General features: G+C 25.3%; 3 protein-coding genes across 5 annotated transcripts; 2 read left to right on the forward strand and 1 right to left on the reverse strand.

Annotated features, from left to right (window-relative positions):
- Positions 1-10,478: 10,478 nt before the first annotated feature.
- On the forward strand, positions 10,479-12,351 carry LOC132931984 (S-methyl-5'-thioadenosine phosphorylase). Its single transcript, XM_060998138.1, has 6 exons — positions 10,479-10,639; positions 10,707-10,852; positions 11,090-11,257; positions 11,319-11,562; positions 11,625-11,834; positions 12,216-12,351. The coding sequence occupies exons 1-6, from the start codon at positions 10,622-10,624 to the stop codon at positions 12,246-12,248; spliced, it is 819 nt and encodes a 272-aa protein (XP_060854121.1). The 5' UTR covers positions 10,479-10,621; the 3' UTR covers positions 12,249-12,351.
- Positions 12,352-13,271: 920 nt separating this feature from the next.
- LOC132931982 (V-type proton ATPase subunit C) lies at positions 13,272-20,680 on the reverse strand. 3 transcript variants are annotated; one of them, XM_060998136.1, is made up of 8 exons: positions 20,373-20,680; positions 19,878-20,167; positions 14,794-15,079; positions 14,572-14,733; positions 14,220-14,313; positions 14,053-14,150; positions 13,856-13,997; positions 13,272-13,791 (listed from the first exon to the last, which is right to left on the reverse strand). In XM_060998136.1, exons 2-8 carry the CDS (start codon positions 20,161-20,163, stop codon positions 13,696-13,698), a joined length of 1,164 nt encoding a protein of 387 aa, XP_060854119.1. In that variant the 5' UTR covers positions 20,164-20,167; positions 20,373-20,680; the 3' UTR covers positions 13,272-13,695. The 3 variants fall into 3 exon arrangements, with proteins under 3 accessions (XP_060854119.1, XP_060854118.1, XP_060854116.1); XM_060998135.1 differs by having other exon boundaries at positions 19,878-20,212; positions 20,357-20,679; XM_060998133.1 differs by having other exon boundaries at positions 19,878-20,212; positions 20,373-20,677.
- A 196-nt stretch (positions 20,681-20,876) lies between these two features.
- On the forward strand, positions 20,877-22,324 carry LOC132931983 (deoxyhypusine hydroxylase). The gene is made up of 3 exons (XM_060998137.1): positions 20,877-21,339; positions 21,545-21,853; positions 21,941-22,324. The coding sequence occupies exons 1-3, from the start codon at positions 21,060-21,062 to the stop codon at positions 22,249-22,251; spliced, it is 900 nt and encodes a 299-aa protein (XP_060854120.1). The 5' UTR covers positions 20,877-21,059; the 3' UTR covers positions 22,252-22,324.
- Positions 22,325-22,838: the final 514 nt, after the last annotated feature.

Raw genomic sequence — 22,838 nt, forward strand, 5'->3', positions numbered from 1 at the left:
ATAATAGTCTCTTAGGAAGAAGTTTTCAAGAATTTTTCAAAGTAATGGTAAAACATTAATTGGTCTGTATGAATCCGATACCTATACAAGTACTTATAGAAAATTATCTATCTATAGTTATTTTTTTAATTTTACAATAAAAAAAAATTAATATTATCGAATATATTATTATGTATTTTCAATGCACCGCAAAAACCGTCTATACCTATGAGCGTACGGGATCGTCGTTCCCCCCCCCCACAACCAACATATTATTATAATATTAAAGTACACGAGAATAAGGTATAATAAAAATTATATTGAAATATCTATTTTGTATTCCACGTATAGCACTGCGTAGATACCGAAAGGTTTTTAAAACTTCATCAAAGCTATTTTTAGGGATGAAATTTTAATTGCAAATATTTTTTTTTTTTGTAAAAATGCTTAGTTTTATGTTATATGAGACAGTCATAAGTGGTTGGCATATTTTATCATAATATAGCTCCGTATAAAAATGATTTAAATTAAATAATCATCAAGTTAAAATGTGATTAAATTACAAGTGTTTCTACAAACAGTTGACCGCCATTTTTTTCTTTTAGAAATAAATGTATTCAAATTTTAATATTTAGAATTTTTAAGTATACTTAAAACCTATATATTTTTGAACACTAAGAACGAATTTACACAATTTAAAAAGTGTCTTATGGCAATACAAACTTGTTTTAAATTCTGAGAAGTTCCGTGAATGTATGTATATTTTAATGATGAGTTATTTTTTTATTTTTGTGTCAGATATCACCTATACTCTATAGCCTAAAAAATCACTAAGAAGTAAAAATTCATAAGTTATTCTTATACTTTATACTAATTTGAAAATATCAAATTAAGCACAATTTTTTTTATATATTTTTCACATTCATAATATATTCGTCAAGACAGACGAAACATAAATAATTGTACGGTTATACCTATATATAATTAAAAATGTTTCATACAATTTTAAAGTTTAATAGCTATAGCTAGTCTTATAAATTTATAAGAGTTAAAAATTGAATACAAAGTCAGTACCTAAATACCTAACATAAAGTAACGTTAACATCAATTTATATACTACTATCTAAAACTATCAAAATATACACATTTATTTTTAAACATCCCAATTCATTTAAAAATATTTATACATTCAGTGTTTTTTAAGCCTTTTTTCTATAAATATTGATAAAAAATTGTTTAGTTGAACAAAACCCTTTAAATCTAATAAAAAAAAAATCATCATAAGTTGTATTTTAAGAACATTGGAACCTCGATAAGTCGAAAACCTTGATAAGTCAAAATAAAATATGCCATTTCCTTGCGAAAACCTCAATTACTCGAAAGAAAAACTGTAAGTAACTCGACAATTTTGAGTTCCGAATATAGACAGATAATGGGGGATAATTTTTATAATAATTTGTTTAATCTGCTTGTCCGTTCCGTTAATTTAACTTAATCATGTTTATTATGTTTATTATTGTACTTTTCATTTGGTTTATTTTCTATATATTCAGTATAGTAAGTTGCGATCGATCAGTTACATATGTACGGTGGTATCAAATGTAAAAATTATTAATTATTTATGTTTTATCATAAGTTTTTAGTAATAATTTTAAAATAACAACAATACACACTGTAATTATATGTATATACTAAGACTATATAATAACTAAAAACTATAATAATATACATACATACATTTTAAAAACTTTTTAAGTCAAAATTTTTTTCCTAAAACTGATTGCTTGAAAACCTTAGTAAGTCAAAAACCTCAATAAATCGAAAAATGTCATTTCCCTTGAATTTTGACTTATCTAGGTTCCATTGTAATTTTAATTTTAATAGAGACACATCTTACCATAATATTACCTATGTATTCAACAATAAGGAAAAACAAAAAAATAATTTTTCAAAATACCCGTTATGATGCTATCGGGCTATCCGCCATCCCAATAATAATACTATAATAAGACTATATTATAAGTAATATACCGGTGTCATCATCATACTAAATACGATCATAAGATAAAAATATAATAATTCTTTTATCGTTGAACACTCATTATTTCAAAAAGTGTTTACTTTTTCAATTTTTTTTTTCAAAATTTTTTGTTTCTTGCTTATCTAAAACTATATAACATTTTTATTTTTCACCCTTATATTTAATTGTGAAATCACTATCAACTTTTGATTTTCAAATGACAACCTATATTTAAAATTTCATAAAATAGTAGGGCTATTTTTTTACGAGGTGTGTTCAATAAATACCCAGACAAAAATTATTACAGAAAAACGGTTAATTTTATCGACAATGTTGTTATGCCAAAATAAACTAGAGATAATGACTATTATTTCAGTATATACTAATAATCATTATCTCAAATCAGTCATCGACAGTACGTGTTCAAAGTTGGTCGTTTTGTATAAAATCGCGATTTTACGATGGTTAATATAACGGAGCAACGCGCGTGTATTAAATTTTGTTTCAAAATTGGTAAAAATGCTACGGAAACTTTTAAACTGATTGAATTGGCTTTTGGAAATGTTTCACTAAGCCGTTGTGTAACTTTTGACTGGTTCAAACGTTTTAAAGAAGGTCGGATATCCATTGAAGATGATCATCGTCCTGGGCTTCCGTCATCATCAAAAACAAATGATACCATTGATCTTGTTCGAAACAAAATTAGAACGACCGAAGATTAACTGTTAGAGAAGTAGCCAATGAAGTTGGTATATCAATTGGCACTTGTCATTCAATTTTATCAGATGAATTGGGTATGATAAGAGTGTCCGCAAAATTAGTACCAACATTTTTAACGAAGAAGTAAATGGAACATCGCATTGAAGTGTGTTTAGAACTAAAAAATCGGGTTTCTAATGACCCAAATTTTATTAAATCAATTATTACGGGTGATGAAACATGGGTATATGGATATGATCCCGAAACCAAAGTGCAATCATCGCAATGGAAGACCGCAAATTCACCTCGTCCAAAAAAATGTCGTCAGGTCCGATCAAACATCAAAGCAATGCTCATTGTTTTTTTTTTGATTTTTTTGGTTTAGTTCATTATGAGTTTGTACCTACGGGTCAGACAATAAATCAAGTGTTCTATAAACAAGTATTAGAAAGATTAAGAGAGAAAGTACGCCGTAAAAGACCAGAAGTGTGGAAATCAAAGTCATGGTTTTTGCACCATGACAATGCACCAGCGCATTCAGCACTTTCCATACGTGAATTTTTGGCATCTAAAAATATACCAATGGTACCTTACCCACCATATTCACCTGACTTAGCTCCGTGTGATTTTTTTTTGTTTCCGAGACTAAAAAGTACCCTCAAAGGCCATAGATTCGAAGACGTTAACGAAACTATCCATAACGCGACACAAGATCTAAAGGCTATAACTATGGAGGAAATTCAAAGGTGTTTCAAAAAGTGGCAAGACCGTTGGGAGTATTGTATTAAAGCTAAAGGACACTATTTTTAAGGTGATCCATTTAAATAGTTTGTAAGTTTTAAATATAATTTGTAATAAATTTTGTTTGGGTATTTATTGAACACACCTAGTATGAATTTTAACGTTAAAATTATTATTTTTCATTTAATCGTTAGTGATTTATAGCTGTTCAAAGTTGAGTGGTTTGAGGTTTTCAGGTATTCGTCCTACAGGTTATTACGGCTGGGAGGCGCTGATTATAACGTTGGTTATTATCTAAATTAGATATGACAATCCATATGTTACTATATATAATGGTTGGACGTACAAAGTACAAAGTTCATCACTGCAGTGTCAATAGTCGATAACGAGTTTATTGCATATGAAAATATATAATACCTCTTATTATTATTTATTAGTTTATTACCCATGAGATAACTGGTCTTTGAAAACAAGAAGTATTAAAAAGACCGAAAACCACCCAACTTTGAAATGCTATAAATCGCTAAAAAATTAACGAAAAATAATAATTTGAACGTTAATATTCATGAAAAAATAGCCGTATTATTTAAATAAATTTTAAATATAGGTTGTCATTTGAATATCAAAAGTTGATAGTGGTTTCATTATTAAATAAAAGAGTGAAAAATGTTATACTTACCAGTTTTGGAAAAGCATGAAACTAAAAATTTTGAAAAAAGTCAATACTTGACAAACTAATAAGTGTTCAATGATAAAAGAATCCCCCTGTATAGTCTAAGATACCCCCAATTATATTCCGATTACTTAATCATATGACCTAATGAATGGTTTGAGTGATGGACGGATGAACGGACCACAATATGCTTACTTGAAAATTGAAAAATTACCACGAAAATTTCAATAAAAATATTAATACGAGCACCCAACAACAGTTGTGAATGTTGTGATACTTATATGGCTAGCTATATACTCGTATAAAAATGTATTCTACTTATACTTGGTAGACGTAATATACAACAGTACAACACTACAACACTATAAGCTCCGGTGCGTATAACGATTGACAGCATTTCCAATTGGACGCTGAAACGATTCTTTGAAAAGCAAAACTAGTTGAAAAAACCTTCGAACTATCAATAATATTGTGGAGCCGACCACCACACTATCCGACCGTCTATCCTCCGACAACCGACTCGTGATGCATTCGATAAATCGCTTCAAATTCGTGGTCGTTTCACATTCGGCTCGATGCCTTCGTTCCACGTTCGAATATAGACCGTATTTTTTTCAAATTCCGAACTAAACAAGAAATAAGAAATGTGTTCACTGTACACTCTTACTCGGATGTGGTACGAAACGTCAATGAGTTAAAATGCCAACAGCCGAAATATCGGCAACTTAAAATATCAATCTTCATACCAATTTATATAAATCAAATTGTAGATAATTATTATTTTTTCAATAACAAATTATAAATTTAGTATTTTATTTTCTGATAACTAAAAATACAAGTTTTTAATTAAATAATTTCATAATGTGTAACATAAAATAATATTTCATAATTAGGTAGGTAGTAAATAACTTATTACTTAAATAATAATAATTTTGATTGTATTATATGGTGTTTAAAAGGATAAAATTATCCATATTTTTAATTTTAATTTATATCTTATAATAATCTGTATAGTATATATATGTATATAATATCTTAGTTATTAAAATGTCATAGAATGGATATTATTCATTATAATTAGTTTTATAAAATTATAAAATAGATGTAATATTTAATCTAGTATTCACTATACTTGAACTATTTTTATGAATTATAATTAATGTTGATGGATTACCTAATATTAGCCCTATATCCCCATATCTTCCAAACCCGTGATCATGAATCTATTATCATATTATCCTAGTATACACAAAATTAAAAATTAAGCTTAAAAATTAGGTACTCGTCTAAATTTTGATTTTGTTACATCAAGATTTTCGCGAAAATTATCTGCTATTTAGTTTATAGAAGAAAAGAAGGATTTTAATTTGAAAAAGATTTTAAATCACTGCATTATTGAAGAAAAAAGTGAAGTATCTAAGTATTATGCTTTGTGAATCATCCTGTTAAACTGTACACATCCAAATGTGGACGTAAAATACCTACGTACTAAGTATATACTTGCGAGAGAGAAATCACGATATTTTCCGTTGGTAGTCTCATCAATCAGTCTGAGGAAAACAGTCATAATCAGTCTTTTTCTCTCTTACTTTTTAATTTTTAAGCGACCTATGACTAGCTATGAGTATATGAAGTACTTATGTACAATATTCCAATAAAAAAATTCTCCTTAAGTCATAACTATTAAAAAATTAATATAAATTAATATCTTTGTAAAAAACTAACGTACACAAATTAATAATTTTCTTACTTTTAAGTTTTATAATAGATCAATTAACTATTATAATGAAGCTTATAAAAATAAATTAGTTTTGAAGATTTACTATGTTTTCACTTATACGTTTGTGAAATGGAGACAACAAATGCAAATATATAGTTTTTAAAATATAAATTAATATAGGCAACTATAAAATTAACAATTCATCATTTAATCATATTCGGTAGAGGAAAATTTTTTTTTAATTTTTCAAAAATTATAGTTTTATTAACAATTATCATTGAATATTTATAAGCAATTAGCATTTATAATTTTAGTAGATTACGCACTACTCGAATTGATCATCTAAATTTTAAATATTTATAAATAACTAACTAGGTATTGATTAATTATAAGTTTATTTTAATAATATGCAGTAATAATGTAAATGTATAAAATATATTGTACTATATACCTATACATTCAATTTATGCATACCTATATATAGAAAAAATATTCTGATAAAAATTTAAAAATTCAACTTAAGACTTGTATAGATATACTATATAAGCGTTGTATTAAAAATTTAACTAATTTAATTTAACTACATAAAAAATTGTCAAGTTGTAACTATACAAAACTGCAACATTCATAAAAAAATATATATTTCATATAATACTCATTATTAACATTTAATAAATTAAAATTAAATGAGAAAACAAAACGTACGTTTTTAAATATAAAAATAAAATTATACTAATTATAGTATGAATATAATATTATATTAAACCGCATTTATACAGTTATATTATTATCTACAAATGTATATTATAATGTAATGGTTTATTTTCATTTTATGAAGAAACCTAAACTAGTCCTTAAATATTATTTCGTTGTCTTGCAGACTTATTATTAAACATTTTTAATAAAATCACGAGAAAATTTCTTTTATTTACGATTTCGGGAACCTACCTAACACACGATACATAGGAACATTTTATGTTATACCTACATATTATTATTATACATAATATTACATAATATATAAATAACAACTCTATTTGTTTTTTTCGTATATATTTTTATGGTCTTGAATTTCAATACAATAAACAGTTATTTTATTGATTTTAGCCTGTGTTTTTTGTATTTTTATATTACGACGTCAAAAACTTGAGAAGAAAAAATATGATATTATATAACTGTTAACAGTAGGTATATTGAAAAATGTATTGTATGTGTAGAATGGGAACCTATTCTTCAAAATCGCCCATGTAAGAATGCTGAGTAAATTTTAATGAAAATCTGTACCAAAATATGAACTTAAATAGGACTTTTAATCAGAACAATATATAATATTACATTATTAACTATACGGCTATAATAGATTATAGGACTCAGTGGTTCCCAACCTTTTAGAGACAATTACCCATAAATCAGGTTAGATATTAACAAATTCCCCCCTTGAGTAAAAATAAATGTATAGCTATAAAGTACATAAAAAAAAAAAATGTAATCTTTACTCCTCAAAAAATCGTGTTTTGTTTTACCAACAGATTGGGAACCGCTGTTTAAGTGCCTATCTATTTACGTTAATTTCGAATAAATGGTTAATATGATTTTGCGTTGTTTAATTTTATACTTATACATCTATAGTGACTGTAAATAACTTTAAGTAAATTAAATCATTATATCGTAAAAAACTATATAATATTATGTTAAGAGGATGCTACACATGCATTTGTTATTGCATGTATAAGTACGTCTTAAAACACACAACATAAAAAATCTAAGTTCAGCAGTTCCAACTTTGTGTTGTAAATTTTAATAATATTGAAATAACTTACAATCAAACTTGAAAAAAGAGCATTGCTTGTCTATACTGTATTGTTATTCTATTTTTTTTACAATATTTAAATTTTTAAGCTGTTTACTAGAATTTGAAATATTTAAAAAATTGTTTAATTATTTAATATCGTAAAACAAGTCATAAGTACCTATAGCATTATAGATAATGTTCTCGTCTTTAAATTTGATAATGTCAAATCTTTCTATTGTTAAAGGTTATTAATTCATTACTAATTAGTAATTACACATATTTGGTAGGTACAACACACATTTGAAAGAACAAAATAAACATATCATGCAGGTGTGGCATCCTCTAAGATATACCTACTTAAATAATATTATAATCTATAGCATACAGCTTATATGTAAGTACTTCTGCAATAAATAATACCTTATTCAAATACCTAAATCATGAAAATAACGAATAGAAAGGTAGTATTAACTACTATAGATCTCATCTGTCTACTCATTTATAATTAAAATACGTTTATATTAATAGCTAAATCCTAAATAGATGAACTTAGATTTAATTTAAATTTAAAATTTGTACTTGCCTCACTCTTGGGTTGTAGGTTGGTACATACATTTGGCTAGATATTAAATTATTTTTTTCTTAACAAATGAATATATAATCTATATTAAATGAATAATGTAAATTTTAAATTTATTCTTTTACTTAACAGTATATTTAAAAAAAAATTATCTTTGAACTTACTGTTATTATCTACTTGTCCTACCTCTAAGCTATTGGTATATTAAATATTTACAGCAATATTAGCAAATATTTAGATCCCTATTAATTCCTAATTAAGTATTTAATCTAAAAATGTTCTATACATATAGTAATAGTTGTACCAATTTCCTATCTATGTATGTATTGAATAGAGTCACGACTCATGCTGCTGTGTTTGTCACACTCAATATTTTTTTAAAGTTAAATTGTATTGTTTTTAATTCAAATGTGTAAACAAAAAAGCTATTCAATATATAAATAGATGTTATGTGCCTATCTACTTACAGTATAAATAGTATAATTACATTCAAAAACCAGAATTGAAAAAATGTGCTTTTAAGAAACTGTCGTAATATTTATAAATGAAGTCGCTTAAAATACGTCTTATTAATACGCACTTACAATCATATGGATTGTTTTCGTTGTGGGGATAAGAACTCTAGCCTGTGTACCAAAATTGGCGTTTTCAAAATAATTATTCATTCTTTAAAAATATTCAAAGTAATTTTTGGTAAGACTCGATAAGCCCCTCCAAATTCAAAAGCCTAGAGAATGAAAAATAATAATTATAAAATATTGAGTATAAGTTGCTGACTGCTGTTGCTGTAAGTACTATAATAGTAGATAACTACCAACATGTATTATAATTCGTATAGGTATTGCCGTATGTAGGAAACTAAGAAATAGGAATATAATATAGCTACCTAGTACCTACCTATAAATCTATTAAAATTTAAAATACAAAATAACTACATCTACCTACTACATTGTTGATACACATTACACATTTACACATCAATATTATTTTAAATTTAGACTTTTTAAATACCTTTTTTTTATTCGTGTAGGTATTTGAATTTGATAAGTATAAAAAAGTGGCAAAACTGGCTAACAATATTGTTAAATTTAAATTGAAAAATAAATAATATATTAATATTTAATTATAGAAACTTACCGGTTTAATAAACTTTATAGCCATGTAATAGGTAGTCTGCCCTCCTAGCGGAACAAGCAGTAAGTGCCAAATTTCAAAATTTGAGTTTATTTCATAATCGGCATAATTGCATAATTACGGGTTTTTTTTCCTTATGAAAACACCGTAACTCCACTAGAAATGCCTTTAATATACATTATAAAATGTACCGACCAAAATATTGTCAAATACTAGGGAAAAACGCAGTATGTACATGCATGTAGCATGTCCTAGAGAATAAAGCAGTATATCCAATGGAGATTGGAGATACTGCTTATTTTACTAGTAAAATAATTTCTCAATGTAAATACTGCATCATATTTGCCTAGTTATCTTATCTAAAACGGTTTTGCAGTATGTACACTTTATTTTTTATAAGTGAATGGTCGTAACTGTCTAGTCACACACGCCATGTACCAAACGTTTTGGTCAAAAGCATTTATTGAGAATTTATAATTGAGGTACCTAATAGTTTTAAATTTTAATTCATATAAATGTGTACTTTTTATAATAAAAAGTTTCTTTATGGAAATACTGCATTAATTAAAGTTAATTTTTCTTTTAATACACAATAATACTAGATACAAATGCAGTATTTCCTTAAATATGAAAAAAAATATCAAAATAATGATCCTAGTACAAAATAGATGTTTCAAAAAATTAAGAATGCCTATGACTAATAATTAATAAAAAAAAAAAGGTGGGTAAAAATAATGATTTTATGGTGAAAAACAAAGAAATCAAAAAACACATTTTCCCAACAATTCAATTATTGGAGATACTGCTTGTTTCACTGTAGTATGGTACCAACTAATTTTTTTTTTTACAGATTTCAGACAACAGTACTTTAATACCTACGTAGTTATAGACTGCAGTAGTAGGTAACTAATATTATATCTGTGATTACTGATTAGCAGCCAAGCATTACTTTTTAATTATTACATAATTATGTATGTAATAATTGTAATAATATCGTGTGATATATGAATCACTTTAATCGGTGCTGAAACAAAACAGGTTAAATATAACTGCCTGTAGTAACACGATAGTAATTTTAATATTATTTTGTTATCAATTTATGTTGCTATTAGGCTATTAGGTAGTATAAATTAATCTAAATCACAGTTTGTTATCTTGAATTTTAAAAAGTTAAAAACCACTTATTGGTAGAAGCTCAAGATTCTCTTGTTAATTTATTATTCAATTTGTTTATCGACTTACTAAACATCAGTCATTTATACATTAGTGCTCATCCAGAAAATATGAAATACAACGTGAAGGTATGTTTAAGGCGGAATTATTAGGTGCATATAGAAATTTTTTTAAAAAAATTTTTCAATTACATAGATAGGCATCATTGGTGGATCAGGACTTGATGATCCAGATTTTTTTAAAGATGCAACTGAGCAAAAAGTGAGCACTCCTTATGGCGATCCATCAGATATGCTCATCAGCGGAAAACTCAACGGTATCGATTGTGTGCTATTAGCCAGGTTACTGTCATAGCTAATAATTTTTGAAAATATATATAATATATGCAATTTTATCCATTAGAGTTCCATAAATAATCTAAATATTTTAGTTAAATAAAAAGGTCACTTGAAGGGTATAGGTCTCTGGGCCTCCACATGTATGGTATTTAAATCTGTCTTAAGTCTAAAGACTTGTACTTATAGAATAAAGTTAAAAGAACAAGTAAATAAATTTATATATAAGGCCATTTGTTGTAGGCATGGACGTAAACACTCAATAAGTCCTACCAATATAAATTATCGTGCCAATATTTGGGCTTTGAAACATCTAGGATGTACACATATTATTGCATCGTCAGCAACCGGTTCTTTAAAAGAAGAAATTAAGCCTGGAGATTTAGTAATTTTGGATTCTTTCATTGATTTGTAAGTCATTAATTTATTATGATTCCAGTTGCATTATATTATTTTATAAATATATTTTTAGAACCAAAAAACGTGACTTAACTATGTTTAATAAGGATGATCAAGTCGTACACATACCAATCGAACCTGCGTTTTGTTTAGCTACTCGGAATATTATTATTGAAACTGCCCAAAGCCTTGGCATTCGTGTTCACCAAACTGGTACAGCTGTAGTTATTGAAGGACCTAGATTCTCGACAAAAGCTGAAAGTAATGTATATCGATCATGGAATGCTGATTTGGTCAATATGACACTTGTTCCAGAGGTAATTAATAAATAATTCTATATTTTATCTTACTTACTTATTTTGTATTATTATAATCTTAGGTTGTACTGGCTAAAGAAGCAGGTTTGCTATATGCCACAGTAGCCATGGCTACAGACTATGATTGTTGGAGAGAAGCAACAGAAAAAGTCAATGTTGCAAGTGTTATCAAAGTTTTTCAAGAAAATGTTAAAAAAATCACAAAATTATTTATAGCAGTTGTACCCAAAATAGCAGAAAAAAATTGGGATGTTGAAATCGATGAACTAAATGTAAGAAAATTAACAATAAATTATAACTTCCTGACACTTATATAACCTATTTTATAGCTACTAAAATCAAAAGGGGTCCAATCTAATATATGAAAAATTGATTTTGAATTTTTTAATCACTACTTATAATATTTGTATAAGTTTTATTAAAAATAATACAAATAAATTAAGTTTTAACGATGTGATTTATATACCTTATGTACAATAATATTTACTTAATCCATAATTTAAAAATACATTGAATCACTTCATCACTTATAAATTAAGGAAACATTTAAAAAAATTTGATTTTAATTACTATTTTATGTCATCATGTCTTACAATATTTCTATAAATTGTAATGTATATCATTAAACTAATTATTTTTTTAATACATTTTAGAGTCTCATTCAAGAGAGTGTGCAGAGTAAATGAAAATGAAACATTACAATGAAGACATCAAACAATATTTATCTCCATATTTGTAAAAATATTGTTTCTAAATACAACATTTAAATACAATATAATTCTGCTTTCATATTTTGTGTAATATTTTAAATACTAATTTGTTCATATGTTGAACTTAACTAGATAAATTACCAATAGTTATATTAATTTAATTAAACTTTTTATTTTTAAAATTTTTATTATACATAATTCAACAATAATAATAAACCATGATGTACACAATGTTATCACATGGTCATTATATTCTACTAATAATTTGCAACTCATAGGAATGTTTTTGTAATAATCACTATCATTAATTAATGAACCCAAATTAAATAATATAAATGAACTCTTCATATCATGTAATAATAATAATAATAATAATAAAACAATCACTTGCGCTCAATAATAATAACATTAGAGGGATTCAGAAGCAGTCTTAGAATTATTTTATTCATCACTAACTTTAACTAGGATAATTTGAATTAAAAAAATCACTTAAACTATTTTATTTTAATTTATGAATAATTAATAGTTCTATATAAATATCTAATTTTACAAATCAACACATCCAAATTATTAATTTGTTGATAAATTATTATATTATTAAAAGTGACAAATATTTGTGCAATTTTTTTGATTTGCATTAATATATTATTTTTATATTTTAAAAATTCATATAGATACTATTATTTAAAAATATTAAGTATTAAAAGCTAACACATTTTTCATTTATATCCATATACTTTTAAAAACAGAATTAGTGACAATTAAATTGATTTCCAATGTACATAGAACATAATATATTTCTTTTTTGTTCTATAAAGAGTTGTGTTTTATTGTTTTTAAATAAAATCAGATAATAACTCAAGGTTAATTGTGCCTCTGAAGCCCTCGATATATCTTATATAAGTATAAATTTGATGTTAAAAAGAGTACAATCTCTAAAAAAAAAAATTCAAGTAACATCTAAAATGTCAGTACTAAAGGATAATAATAAATGGGATATTTACAATACAATTCCAAATTACATTTATTTTTATGGTATAATAATTAAAATATTTAAGTTCTATCAACCTATTTATACTTATTAAAATAAATAATATATTTTTTTTTTAATTCAATAAAATAAAATATTATTTTCCAACAACTCAAAAACAACAAATAACATAACGGTATTAAAACATGTTTAGAAAATATTGCTTTCAAAAATAATAATTAAAAGTTTAATAGCATGGTAAAGGAATGTATAGATAGGCTAATATTATTATATAATAATGATATCAATGGATGAAAAATGTTGTAACATGATTACAAATATTCCGACAGCAAAATGATTCAATTATGGTTATTTCAATGTTGTGCAAATTAAAAAAAAAAAAATACATTTAAAACATTAAACGATGGGGTGATTTTGATTCAATACTAAATTTTACGCTTTTGAATCAACCATATCTATATTTATTTTATAATAAACGTATGGGAAGTACTCAGCTTGACCAAACCCAAGTCCAGGTATATCAACACTCTGAAACAAATAAAATTAGAACAAAAATAATAATTATATTATGGTACTTTAATGTTATACGTACATCATGTGCACCGGATGCACCACCTTGTTGAGCACTACTGTCCAGATGTCCATATAATTGGTGCAAAACATCTCTTAGCCGTTTAGTGTTCTTTTTATTAGGATGCAATAACATAGCTTGAAAATTAACAGGCAGGCCATATCTAATAATAAAAATAAATGTTAAATATTGGTCTTAATAAGTTTTAGAAATCTCACCTTAATACAGATTCAACAAATACCCGAAGAGCTTTCACGTGTATCCAAGCACAAAAACATTCGCTGAAATTTACTTTTAACCATCGTACCAACGGACCCTTTTCAAAATAACCAAGCATTTTAGTTTATTGTACAATATTTATTATTTAATTTAATATATTACTTACAAATTGCTTTTTCTTGTCAGTTACTAACTTGGAAATTTCATTTTTACCAGCCGCGAGTTCAACTTCATTGTAAGTAAATTCACGTACAATAAACCTATAATATGAATAAAAAAAACTAAATGATAATAGTTTAACAATTAAATATACTGATATTTTATATCATACTTTTCAAAAATTGAACATTCACTTTATACAATAAACATTAAATTTTTTAATTTTTTATATATTTTGTGAAATTAAATACTTAGGATATCAAAAACAAAGAAAAATTTTGATTTTTCAAAATTCTTTTTTTTTTATTAAGAATAACTATCCTACGTTAAATAAAAATTATTAAAACATATTATCATACTTTTTCTCCCTGGCATGATGTTTGAATTCTTCAGCCACTTTTTTGAATAATGTGACAGTGAATAACCCATAATCATTGTCTTGGCTAACTAGCTGGCTAGAACGAGGCACAATCATATCGGTCAACTTTTCATAATTTTGATTCCAATCAGAAAATCCTGACCTGAAGAATAAAAAAATATTTATAATACATTATTTAAAATTTTGTATTTTATTTTATTACTTGGGCACTACAACAAGCAATGTAGTTAAATATTCTGAATCCTGAATAAAATGTTCCTTGCGCACAAGATCAGCCAAATTTCTTGTTAACAAACTGCCAGTTTGTTTTTTTTCCATATTTTGTAAGCTGCTCTTAAGATTATTGTACACTGAAGATTTAGTTTTAAGATCTGCATCAATTTGCCCTACCTGCTTACTGATTATGTCAGCTATATTACGCAACGACTGTTTAATTGGATATTTAGCCATGTCCCATTGGAAATGAGTTAAGTAGACGGCAAGGTCTCCTAAAAAAATTATTAATATTTACTTAACTGTAAGTGAAATACAATAAATGGTAATTTATCAACAATAATCAACTGATGCAGAGCATGAAACAGACACAAATCGTAACAATGAAAAAAAAAATTAAAATAATGTAGCATTTCTTAACAATTTTCTTTCTTTTTGTTTAACAATATCAAATTAATTCAACATTATGCTTAAAAACTATTACTTATAATGACTTATTAGTTTTATGTATGTACATATTGAAGCTTAAAATTGTGTTTATAATATTATTTTTTAAATATGAGATACAAATATATATAATTAACAAAAATATTAAATACATTATGATAATTAGATTATTGTTCAAATTAAAAATTAAATTATCTTGTATTCTTTAATAGCCAACTTAAAATATTTTTTATTAACCATTACTTCCCCAATATTAAATAAAGAAAGTTTCGATAATTAGAAATTAAAATATTAGTTTTTCATTTGTAAAATAAGAGAAAATCAATTCTTAAATAATAAATACTGAACAGTAAATTAAAATAAAACTGTTCCATGCCCTGTTTCAGATACACCAAAGTGTTACAGTAATAGGTATGTTTTTATATTATACAGTATTTATTTGTGAATTTCAAATTTATTTTAATAAGAAAAGTTTATCATATTTATTTTATACATACAAATATATGAAAATATTTAATCTTAAAAATATTACTTCAACTCTCAGAGAATTTCATAATATTGCCAATCAATAAAATAAATTAAGTTGAACTCTATTATAGAAATGGACATTATTAATTATATTATAATAGAATTCCAATATTTTTATTTATTAAATCAATTTTCTTTAATATAAACACCAAAAATAAAATAAAACAACTATTTTACTCAAAATAAAAACAAGGCAAAAAATGTGTTAAAATGTATCGTAAAAACAAACCTTTGTGAAATACAAACGATTGTGTGCAAAAGCCTATTGTGCATTTTAAAATATGAAATAGATACCTACTAAGAAATTGTAGCATTGAAGCTGCTTTATTTAAAAAAATATAATTACAATATAATAAATTTTAATTTTAAGAACACGCTATTACATTTTATTTTGAAAATTCCAAAATTTTTTACTATTTACTAGTACAAGTCATAATATTAATATCTGTTATAATAATCTCATATAAACATAACTTAATGATATTCCCATTGAAGATACAACAGAAATAGTTTTATGTTAATTTAAAAATATACTTATTCATTCAACAATTTTAATTCATATTATTTTTAACTATTTATATTTATTTTAATAATTCAACATAGAAAATAGATAAATAATAAAATTACAGATATTATTCTTTTTAAATACCAAAAAATCAATATACTTAGCTACAAAATAATTTAAATGTTACCAATGTTACCATTTTAAAACTACATAATAACATAATACACTGAGTGAAATATAAATATAAATCAAAATAAATCATTACCAACAAAAAATTAATAAAGATGCGTTGATTATTAATGTAAAAAATATGAAATATATAAACGATTTACTTATGAAAAAATATTTAAACAATAATATATATATATATTATTGTATATATATATACAATAATGGTATAATTTAGTATCATCACTATTCCAAAAATGTTTAGTTTTATGAAAACATTTTTTTTTAATGATTTTTAATATCATTATAAAACGACATTTTTGAAAATAAATTATATTTTTATTCAGAAAAAGAATATTATGAGTATTGTTAATAATAATATTACTGTTTTTTAATATTTCAAATTTTGACACATAAAAATTGAATTTTAAATGAGTAGTTAATTAATTGTCATTTATAAGTATTTAAAGATAAGATGAAGGGAATAGAGTGGCAAAATACAATTAAGAGTCAAAATATTTCAATAAATATTATTCTTTAGAAATGAATTAAAAAACTATAAAATTCATAAATTTAATAATATAAAATTTTAAAAATACATTTTTTTAATGACATTAAAATACATTGTAAGCATATTTTCAAAAATGTTGAAACTGAAAAATTCAAAAATTGAGTGTAGAGACTTAAATGGTTCACCCTATATATATATTTAAAATGTTGAAATATTTATTATTATTTTTTAGGTGTAAAAAGAATCATTTGATTTGATTGTATACATTTTTTATATCATTAGATTGCTAAGAACAGAATGCAATATTAAAATAAAATAAAGTCACTGAATCATTGATTTAAAAAATAAATAAAGGCCCAGGTCACATTGACTATCTGTATTTAATGTCATGTTTTAATTTACATTGCTGGAGTTTATATATGCAACAGTAACAAAGGGCTATTTAATATGTGCGTTCAAATTTATTATTATTCAATATAAAATGCAAAATATTTAATACACCACACATAATATTATGTAACTATATGAACAAAGCCTTACTATAGTATTGGAAAAATATTCTTGTTTACTTAATGGTATAAAAAATGTTAATTTTTATAGTAGTTAAAATATAAGAGTACATTTCCTTTACTGTTGTTTTTTTTATGATAATATTGAAACATATTAATAAATCTTTGTAAGGAATGAAGAACAATTTAAGTTATATATTATTATTGTAAAAATAAAAATTATGATACACAATAGTTAAAATTATAACTATTATTGTTACTAAACAGCACTATGTGGTATTACTATAAGTTATAGTAAGTAATATAGAAAAAAAAATTAAGAATTACATATACTTTATAATTGTATTGTAATTTTTTCTAGTGCCTATAGAAAAGTATATTGTTTTTATTAAATATATAATATAATAAGGTTAATTCTGTTGTATTTTATAAACATCAAATATTCTAATTATACCTATATTTGGATTATAATGTATAACATAATAACATACAATTTACCTTTTTTATAAGGTAATAAGAAAAACTATAATTATGTAATGAATTTTAATTTATAATTAATTTTAAATATATATTAGTTTATATTGTTATAATATTATAGTTTACTCATAAGTGTTTTAACAGAAATAGTTAATAATTATGATCAAACTGTTTATTTTTATTTATTACCATTGCCAAACAATATTAATTGAACTGAGTTTTGCAAGTAAGTTAATCTAATAGTGTGTCTTTTTTGATTGAACACAATAGTCAAATATAAAATGTAACAATGCTAACTTCAGAAGAAATACATTCAAAAATAATAAGGAAACTACAATTTGAAAAATGAAACCACAAGCCAACACTGCATGAAGCATCCTACTAAAAGCAGCCGCTTACCTTGGGACGTTAGACACACGCCTGTCGGCCATCTGGACTTTGAATAGCTCAAGGCGGGCTCTTCCCAGCACACGGCCCACGACTCTCAAGACAATGCTGTGTCCAACGCCACACACAACAAACCCATAACAAAGCTTTTACTTTTTGCAATCGCCAACAGAAAAAAAGTCATAGGCCTATCTCTCTAACTTAATATGGCTACATGGCACTATGTGTAGACCAATATCAACCTAACCTAAATGGGCATTTCTCTAAAATTCTATCTAGTTTTACACTAGGGTCACACATGATATATGTATATTTAAGTAGAAAATTAAGAAGTAACTGTAATAGACTTCTAAACTAAGCAACATTTCATTCCTGAACATAATTTAATTAAAATACCTATTGTATTTAACATATAATTTTTAGTTACAATACTATATAATGTAATAATGTATTTACTATTAATTTTTGTTTAACTAATTTATTTAAATAGGCGTGCTCAATATTGTCAACTTGAATTAATATCAGATCAGTTGGATGAGAAAAACTTACTCTTTTTAAATTAAATTAAATGTGGTAGTTAAAATGCTAAACAATTAGTTTTGAAGAAAATAAAATAATAAAACATTATAATTTAAAATCAAATGGTTATCAGGAAAATAAATTATACCAAATAATTTATAAATATTTTAATTTCTTAATAGGCAATTATTAAAATAAAATTATTAATGTATTTTGGTCCACCAAAAGAAGAACTACCAATTACATAAGCTACATGATGAAAAAAAATACATTTTGAAACCAAATATATTCATTATTTTTGAATGTGCATAAAAATTATTTTAAACTTCTATTGAAATTATTTGAATTATGCAAACACTTTGGTGTAATTGATGTATATATATATGTAATATGTATATTTATTTATCAAAATATATGGTAAACATAACACATATGAATAGATGAGTGAATAATAGGTACCAAAATTTTTTAATCATTAAAAAAATATAGATAACAAATTGATTGAATATTCATAATTTTATATTTAAAAAAATGCTGTGCTCTAAAAATAATGATCACAATTTAGGAAAAATATAGACTGTGAACACGCACACACGCAACCATCTATAGGATGCATTAGTTTTTCATTTTGGCATATCGTAGAAAAATTAAATTAACTTAATTATACTATAACAATAGTACCAAATGTTATATTTCTAATAAATAAAGTATAGTGCATTTTTGATTCTATAGATATATATATTTTTTTTTGGCCTTTTTAGCTTTACATGTTTTTCCATTATGAATGACAAAAAAGTTAATAATATAAATGTTATATATATTAGTATTGACACATGGATGCAAGGGTAAAGGAAAAACTTAACTAAAATGACCAATAAAAATCCAGGACATAAATAATAATGTTTCAAAAAAGTAAGTAGGATAGGTAAGTACACTACAGAGACAAGTCACTTGAGCTACATTGGATTTTCGTCATTGTTATTCAATGGGTTGAAAAAAAACCATTCTAGATAAATACATACCATTATTGGCCATCAAGTTCTCTTGCAGTTTGTCTCGTTGGTCTTCCAGTACTTCCCCCAAATAGGATGCCACCTTATGGGTAACTTGATCAACAAAACTATCCAATTTTCCCAAATCATCAGATAATCCCACTAACTGATCCAATGTGCCCACCTTCAAATCAGGTATGTGAAATTTGTAATTGATGGACAAACTATTCTGCTTGCTAGTAACATTGTTGAGAGTTTCCCAGGTCTGTTGGCAAGTCTTGTCTCCGGGAGCTGATATCAGCCAATATTCAGACATGGTGCTGAGATACAGTTAAATAAAATTAAGCACACAAACGACTTAGTACCTAAATCAATCAAAAAACATAAAATTAATGGTATAAAGTAAAAAAAATGGGCAGGGCCAATACTGAGACTACTGAAAAGAATAATCAACAATATATGATAAAATAGTGGGTATATAAATGAATTGGTAAAAAAATTGGACAAACCTCCAAGTATACTTACTCCTAAGTTGACAAAGTAACTAAAAGTAAAAAATTTTATTAATTAAAATAGACACTTTCTGGACTGGAACACGCCTTAACCGAAAGAGACCTTGTTAACAGTATGATCACTATGATCATTTGTTTTCGATAACATCTGAACTGATATGAGACGGACACACCCAAAAGTTAATTTTTTAAAGTTAGATGATAGTTTTTTCCAACAATTTTTGTCAGTGAATGCAGTAAATATTAATAATGGAAATAAACAGACTCCTTTAGCCTTGTTTAAATATCATTACCACTAAAATGTTTGTTGTATATTGTTTAAAATGTATTTAAATATCTTTATAAACTAAAAAAGTTATAGAAAGTGAGAATTTTAAATCAAAAAATCAATAAATGAATATTACCAACATTTCGAACTAATATAATGTTTAAGAAAGGGAGTTTCCATTTCTTTTTTTTTTTACAAGATGTCAACATGGTTGATTACACGATTTTATCCATTATCATTTGTCATATTCATTAAATTCAATCAATATTCAAATTATTATTCATTATTAGAGTTTAATAGTTTATTAATTTTAATACCTGTTGTACACTATTAATAACTATTACATATCTAGATTATATTTATTTATTATTGAATATATAACCATAAGTACATTTCCTTTCATAAAATTGTGTACAAATTTATTCATTAATTATGGTCTCCGCTTCAGAAGAATCCATCAACCGTATAGGAACAGTATTAGCTAACACAAAGTTACCAATGAAAGAACGATTCAGAGCACTATTTACACTTAAAAACTTGGGTGGAAATATAGCCATTGATAATATAGCTAAGTGTTTCAATGATGATTCATGTTTGCTAAAGCATGAGTTGGCATACTGCTTAGGACAAATGAGAGACGAATATGCTATTCCTTACTTAATTGAAGTACTGAAAAATGACAAACAAGAGCCTATGGTTCGACACGAAGCAGGTATTACAATAAAGTATTTAATAAAAAAAATTACTATTTATTTTATTTTATAAACACTGACTTGTGTACTTATATTGTGACATTCTTGTTCATAAATGTGTATTAATAGATAGTTTACATTTTTAATAAGTACCCTAGTCTGTTTTTTTCTAAATCATTAGTTTAAAATACCTGTATATTAAACATCTGTTGTATTTATGTTAAGCTGAAGCATTGGGAGCAATTGGTAAAGAAAATGTTATACCAATTTTGGAAGAATATAAAAATGATCCTGTGGTAGAACTAGCTGAAACCTGTCAATTGGCTTTAGGACGACTTTTACTACCTAAAAATGAAGCAAACATTGAAAATATTTATGGATCTGTAGATCCAGCTCCTCCTTCTGAAATAAAAAGCGTAGAAGAACTCGAAAAAATACTTACTAATGAAAATGAAAGCCTCTTTAATAGGTATAAAGCAATGTTTTCATTACGAGACATTGCATCATCTGAAAGTATCACTATTCTTTCTAAAGGTAATTAAATATATGTGTAATACAATATTGAAAGTATATTAAAATTACAAAAAATATAAACAATGAATTTTTAATATTTGTATTTAGCGTTATCTTGTGGAAGTGCATTGTTTAAACATGAAATAGCATTTGTTTTGGGACAATTACAATCACCACTTAGTGTACCATATCTAAAAGAATCATTAATAGATGAAAATCAAAATGATATGGTCCGACACGAATGTGCAGAAGCATTAGGTGCAATTGCTACAGATGACTGCTATGATATATTAAAACAGTATATGAATGACCAGAAGGTAGTCGTCAAGGAAAGTTGTGAAGTCGCATTGGATATGTGTGAATATGAAAACTGTCCTGATTTTCAATATGCAGATACTCTTGAAAAAGTCACCTTATAAGTTGGTATTTTATGTTGCTTTACAAAATGCTTAAATTTTGAATTTACAATAAATATAAAAAGATAATGTTAAATATTGTTTGTAATTTATTACACTTGATACTTTAGAATTTAGATAACTCGAACTTTTAAAATGTAACATAATCAAAATTATATTATAATTTGACAACATTTAATTTAATACAGTGCAAAATATATTACTGTCTTACCCAGTAACGGACTAAGGCATTAAGGGCTCGGGATGTGCTGTTTATGAGGGGCATGAGGTATAGTCTGTTGGTAGAAACAATTTTATGGAGACCTTATCTTCTTAAAACATGTATTATACTTCAATTTCTTGTTATTTTTCTATACCTACCTATATTTATGAACGCACAATTATTTTTCCAAGTGTACACGTGGCACAGAATGCGATTGCATCTCGGCATCCCTTGCCAATCTGCCACTGGTCTTACCAGTTATATAGTTTATGTCTGTTAGTTTATTGATATATAATATATATATATATATATTATTTTCATCTTTAATTTCTATCGAAAACTTTTCACGGTATCATATTTTCAAAATAATATAATATTATTATTAGAG

The sequence above is a fragment of the Rhopalosiphum padi genome, chromosome 1 (genome assembly GCF_020882245.1).
Source record: "Rhopalosiphum padi isolate XX-2018 chromosome 1, ASM2088224v1, whole genome shotgun sequence".
Taxonomy (NCBI): Eukaryota; Metazoa; Arthropoda; class Insecta; order Hemiptera; family Aphididae; genus Rhopalosiphum; species Rhopalosiphum padi.

What these genes read in the sequence shown, in the direction of transcription:
- LOC132931984 (XM_060998138.1), top strand. An exon ending in GATTGTGTGCTATTAGCCAG is followed by an intron (nt 10,853 to 11,089) that starts GTTACTGTCATA and finishes CATTTGTTGTAG; the next exon opens with GCATGGACGTAAACACTCAA. An exon ending in TTGGATTCTTTCATTGATTT is followed by an intron (nt 11,258 to 11,318) that starts GTAAGTCATTAA and finishes ATATATTTTTAG; the next exon opens with AACCAAAAAACGTGACTTAA.
- LOC132931983 (XM_060998137.1), top strand. Translation starts at nt 21,060, where the DNA reads ATGGTCTCCGCTTCAGAAGAATCCATCAACCGTATAGGAACAGTATTA. An exon ending in TATGGTTCGACACGAAGCAG is followed by an intron (nt 21,340 to 21,544) that starts GTATTACAATAA and finishes ATTTATGTTAAG; the next exon opens with CTGAAGCATTGGGAGCAATT. An exon ending in TATCACTATTCTTTCTAAAG is followed by an intron (nt 21,854 to 21,940) that starts GTAATTAAATAT and finishes ATTTGTATTTAG; the next exon opens with CGTTATCTTGTGGAAGTGCA.
- LOC132931982 (XM_060998136.1), bottom strand. Translation starts at nt 20,163, where the DNA reads ATGTCTGAATATTGGCTGATATCAGCTCCCGGAGACAAGACTTGCCAA. An exon ending in GAACTTGATGGCCAATAATG is followed by an intron (nt 15,080 to 19,877) that starts GTATGTATTTAT and finishes TAATTTTTTTAG; the next exon opens with GAGACCTTGCCGTCTACTTA. An exon ending in TTGCTTGTTGTAGTGCCCAA is followed by an intron (nt 14,734 to 14,793) that starts GTAATAAAATAA and finishes TTTATTCTTCAG; the next exon opens with GTCAGGATTTTCTGATTGGA.